This window comes from Mycetomoellerius zeteki, unplaced genomic scaffold, assembly GCF_001594055.1.
Source record: "Mycetomoellerius zeteki isolate Tzet28-1 unplaced genomic scaffold, Tzet1.0 scaffold430, whole genome shotgun sequence".
NCBI classification, from domain to species: Eukaryota; Metazoa; Arthropoda; class Insecta; order Hymenoptera; family Formicidae; genus Mycetomoellerius; species Mycetomoellerius zeteki.
In genome coordinates, this window is record NW_017257425.1 from 151,180 (window position 1) to 156,940 (window position 5,761).

Below are 5,761 nucleotides of genomic sequence, written 5' to 3' on the forward strand. Positions count from 1 at the left end.
CAGCCAGTCTTGAATATAAGAATCGACTATGAATACCGCCCTAAGACTGTACTTAAGACGGTCTTGAATATAAGATCTGACTATGAATACCGGCCTAAAGTACCGCAAACTCGCATCCATTTTGTCGCAAAACGCGGCCATTTCGAATTTATGCATTTGTATTACGTGCTTTAGGGCCACTGTCACCAAGCTCAGTTAACTTAATTGGCCAGTTAGTCCATCGGAATTGACCAATCGTATTTGTGGCCAATTGGTCAACTGGCCAATTAAGTTAACTGAGCTTGGTGACAGTGGCCCTAAAGCACGTAATACAAATGCATAAATTCGAAATGGCCGCGTTTTGCGACAAAATGGATGCGAGTTTGCGGTACTTTAGGCCGGTATTCATAGTCAGATCTTATATTCAAGACCGTCTTAAGTACAGTCTTAAGATGTCACGAATCAATCAGAGGACCGCATTAGTGTCTTAAGTCATTACTTAAGACAGTCTTGAAATAAGAATCGACTTAATCTATGTTTTCTTTAGGGCCCGTCTATAATACACGTAGTAAGCTTGATTTAAGAAGTAAGAGTAAGAAATTGATCAATCACAGTCGATTATTCTTTTTACAATCGACTGTGATTGGTCAATTTCTTATGCGTCGTCTACAATGGGTGCATTCAGTACTACAACCTAGAGACACTATAATAATGGCTCCTGCACACTGGACGCGGAAACGCTTGCCGCGCGGCAAAATGTGACGCGGTGACCAATGAATATGTTAGGAGTTGTAAGCTTATTGGCTAACGCCGGAGCCATAAGTGCTAACTGATACGAATTCTGATTAGCTTTTGCTTTCCTACTTTTTCTGCTTTTTCATCCTAGTTGCGAACGCGTCCTATGACTTATCATCCTGTGAACGCCATTTTCTATCCAACTAGAACTTATAGTCTCTTATTATAGTGTCTCTAGGAGTCGATTGTGTATCTTGAAATGAAGTGAGAATCACAAAAATGAGCAAATTCACTAGTTATTGACCAATTAAATTATGAATATTCTAGTGAATTTGCTCACTTTTGTAATTTTCACCTCATTTCGAAATACATAATTGACCCCCAGGGAGTTTATTACGGTTTTTGTGACGAAGTGAAAATTACAAAAATGATCAAATTCACTAGATGTTAACCAATGAAATTATAAACATTCTAGTAAATTCAATCACTTTTGTAATTTTTACTTCGTCACAAGGAACCGTAATAAGTCCCCAGATCTGGGAGTCGATTGTGTATCTTGAAATGAGGTGAAAATTACAAAAGCGAGCAAATTCACTAGTTACTGACCAATTAAATGATGAATATTCTAGTGAATTTGCTCACTTTTGTAATTTTCACCTCATTTCGAGTTACACAATCGACCCCCTGAGCCGCGCAATGCCACGCACACAAAAGCCGAGCGACGTATGTACGTGTGCGCTCGGCGTTTCGGCTACCTCATGATGTAAGAAATTTTCTTACACCATGGCTACCTTTGGGCGCAGTAGGAGCAGCTCCCTCTCGCTGTACGATTCTCGCTCGCCCAAGAGCGTCTCCGTTTCATTTTATCACACGCTGACAATGCATCTGATTGGCATATTCCATTAGAGCTAAAAATATAGACCAAACAGGTACAAGAACTCACTGAGCGCTCAATGAGCGGTCGTGCTTCTGGATGCACCTAATGTGAATAGCTTTGAATCGGTGTGATGTTTTCATTGAGAAAATATGATCGATTCCAATTTATCGTCATAAATTTATTAAAATTTAATGTTATGTTCAGAAATATTTCATATACATGAGTTTAAATAATATTAATAAATGATTAATATTCGGATACTTGTGATTTTTTAATATTCCATTAATATAAAAAATATAAAGTTTAAAAAAATGAATTGAAAATATAATTTAATTACTTAACTTTATCAAATGTTATTTAAAGTGTTCTACATAATATCATATCATTAATTTGTATTAGTTTAATTAACGAAAATAACTTAGTTTTAAAAAGATGAACTAAAGATATAGTTTATAATTGTTTTTATCAATTATTTAAAATGTTCTTTCTATATTATTAATTTCTATCTTAAGTTCAATTAACGAAAGTAATAATTTAGTTATAGGATAATAGTAATCGTTTAAATCGACAAGATTAATATTTTCGCTGAGAAAATAAATTCTAAATTCGTCACTGAATTTATGTATCGAAATTTAATGTTTCCTTCGGGAATAATTCATGCAAATTTAAATAACATTGAAGACCAGCAATGATTAATATATCTTATATATTTTTTAAAATTGTATTAATTTGAAAAGCTTTGATGAATAACTTTACAAAAATGAATTAAAGTGATTACAAATTATTTAATAATTTTTATCAAATATTTGAAGTATTCTTTCCGAGATTATTACAGAGAATAGAAAATTATAATTTCTTGAGATCAAGGATTAATAGAATTTTGAAATATATGGGTGAAAATACTTTGAGATCGATTAAATACGATTTCTTTTATTTTATTTCATATAATGTTTATACCTTTATTCTACAAGTAATTTAAGGTATCCGATGGAATGATGTAAGTGAAAACACGCAAAGTATAAAAAAAATGTTAATGCGAGATGAATGACGAAGCGCGGCACATAAAATGTAAAAGAATGAATATTTCGATGAAATCAAACGGTAAGCTAGCTTGTCGATAGAATTGTGTGCGAGACGCGTATGCTAGATAAAGATTTCTGTAAAATCGATACAGCGATCAGCACAGTGAATGAACACCTAATTCTGTCGACACTGAAACGAGAAAACTTACAAGAGCCGCTCGAACATTGAAATAAAAAAAGAAAACAGTCTCTCGCTTTTCACGGATCTAGGAAAGTCTTTGGATTCGAGATTTATTATATTCGACAAGTCTTATTGTAAATTTAATTCGCAGTTTAATCCACTTCTTCCATTCTCGATGCTTCCTCTGAGTCACCCTCCAACGTGGGCACTTCCATGTCCATCTTCTCGTCCTCTGCGTTCGACGTGTCCTCGTCGTCAAAGCCCAGACCTAGCTTGATCATCCTATATATTCTGGAAGCGTGCACCTGCGGGTCTTCGAGTGCGAAACCGGATGATAAAAGTGCGGTCTCGAACAGCAGCATGACTAGATCTTTCACCGATTTATCGTGTTTATCCGCCTCAGCCTTTTGCCTCAAGTTCTCCATGATAGGATGATCAGGATTGATCTCGAGGTGCTTCTTCGCGGCCATGTATCCCATGGTGGATGTGTCACGGAGTGCTTGCGCCTTCATGATTCTCTCCATGTTCGCTGTCCAGCCATATTGAGATGTGACAATACAGCAGGGAGAATCAACCAATCTGTTGGATACTACAACTTTCTCCACTTTCTTATCTAAGATATCCTTCATAACTTTGCAGAGGCTCTCGAACTTGGCCTTGTCCTCCTCGCGCTTCTTCTTCTCGTCCTCGTCCTCCGGAAGTTCCAAGCCCTCCTTCGTAACGGATACCAGCTGCTTTCCATCGAATTCTTTCAGTTGCTGGACGACGTACTCGTCAATAGGCTCAGTCATGTACACGACCTCGAAGCCACGCTTCTTCACACGTTCTACGAACGAGCTGTTGGCTACCTGCTCTCTGCTCTCGCCAGTGATGTAGTAGACGTGCTTCTGGCTCTCCTTCATTCTACCAACGTAATCTTTGAGTGAACACATTTCATCGCCGGATGCGGAAGTATGATAGCGGAGCAACTCTGAGAGCTTCTTCCTGTTCTGGCTATCCTCGTGGATACCCAATTTCAGATTCTTGCTGAATTGCTCGTAGCACTTCTTGTAGTTCTCCTTGTCTTCCGACAATTCCTCGAAGAGCTCCAAGCACTTCTTGACAAGATTCTTCCTAATGACCTTCAGAATCTTATTCTGTTGCAGCATCTCACGAGAAATGTTAAGAGGCAGATCCTCGCTGTCTACGACGCCCTTGATGAAGTTCAAATATTCCGGAATCAGGTCTTCGCAGTTGTCCATGATGAAGACGCGACGTACGTACAATTTAATATTGTTCTTTCTCTTCTTATTCTCGAACAGGTCGAAGGGTGCACGACGCGGGATGAACAGCAGTGCTCTGAATTCCAACTGTCCTTCCACGGAGAAGTGTTTCACAGCCAAGTGGTCTTCCCAATCGTTAGTCAAGCTCTTGTAGAACTCGCCATACTCTTCCTGCGTGATGTCATCCGGATTTCTTGTCCAAATAGGTTTCGTCTTGTTCAACTCCTCATCTTCAGTGTATTTTTCCTTGATGGTCTTCTTCTTCTTTTTCTTCTCTTCCTTGGGCTTATCCTCCTCCTCGTCTTCGCCGACATCCTCGATCTTAGGTTTGTCATCCTCTGACTTTTCTTCTTCCTTTTTCTCTTCCTCTTCCTCCTCGTCCTCGCTCAGTTCCTTGTCACGCTCCTTCTCGACGACGAGCTTGATGGGATAGCCGATGAACTGCGAGTGCTTCTTGACGATTTCTTTGATCTTTGACTCTTCCAGATATTCAGTCTGATCTTCCTTAATGTGAAGGATGATCTTGGTACCTCGTCCGATCGGTTCACCATTGTCGGGACGAACCGTGAAGGAACCACCAGCGGAAGATTCCCACAGATATTGCTCGTCGTCGTTGTGTTTGGAGATCACGATGACTTTATCGGCCACGAGGTACGCCGAGTAGAAACCTACACCGAACTGTCCAATCATGGAGATATCAGCACCTGCCTGTAGAGCTTCCATGAATGCCTTTGTACCGGATTTGGCAATGGTACCCAGGTTATTTACAAGATCGGCTTTGGTCATGCCAATACCACTGTAAAATAAAGAAAATTCAATTTAAAAGCTGTTATATATTATTAGTATATCGCATGTAAGGTAAACATCCCAGTGTATGGACATGTACTTATGTCCAGATGACACAAAATTTATTATTAATTTCAAATGCTTTTTTTATTACAGTATTATAATTTAATTGCATTTAAAGATTACAATTAAATTATAATATTACGTTTTAAAAAGCGTATTTGAGACTAATATTAACTTAAATAAATAAAAGTGTTATGTAAATGAATATAGGTTATGTCTGGACATAGGTACATGTCCAGTCACTGGGATCGGACAGTACCTATGTCTGGACAGTTACACAAAACTTTATTTATTTATATTAAGAAGGTTTTCGCGTTATTTCCTAGTCAATAGACAGTTTTTATCTACAATAATATGTAAAATAATTAAAATAATGGAATAAAAAGGTTACTAACAATATCTTATGCCATTATACATTATTGTTAATTTTATATGTTACTAAATATTTTCAAAATGACAAAATAAAAGTTGTAAGATGCTCATTTGATGTATACGCATCGTCCATTTGACATATATTCTAGCTTTTTTCATTGAAAAATATAAATTTCTTGTAAACTGTACGGTCAGTTTAAATGAAACTTTACGAGAACAAACTTAAGTGTTTATTTTATGATTATAATGATTTTTAAATTGCTGTCTTACACGCAAGTGTCCCAATTTAAAAGAGAATAATTACAGAATAAGATTATATCTTCAACTTGTAATGTAAAATTCTATAAATTTAGAATTAAATATCTTTAAAATGGTACGGTAAAAGTCAATAAAATTTTTTCTAGATATTGATATTATTAACTTTTGCATTACATGTATATTATAGACTTGTCTTATTTTTTATCAAACGCGAGAATCTCCTTAA

The 5,761-nt window shown here is 36.9% G+C and overlaps 1 protein-coding gene across 1 annotated transcript in view; it reads right to left on the bottom strand.

The window, feature by feature from the left end:
* Positions 1-2,672: 2,672 nt before the first annotated feature.
* Positions 2,673-5,761, bottom strand: part of Hsp90 (heat shock protein 90) — a 5,337-nt gene continuing 2,248 nt past the window's right edge. Inside the window, exon 3 of the mRNA XM_018454267.1 lies at positions 2,673-4,852. Within this exon, the coding sequence (XP_018309769.1) occupies positions 2,947-4,852 (1,906 nt within the window). The 3' untranslated portion in view covers positions 2,673-2,946. The remainder of the gene's footprint in view (positions 4,853-5,761) is intronic.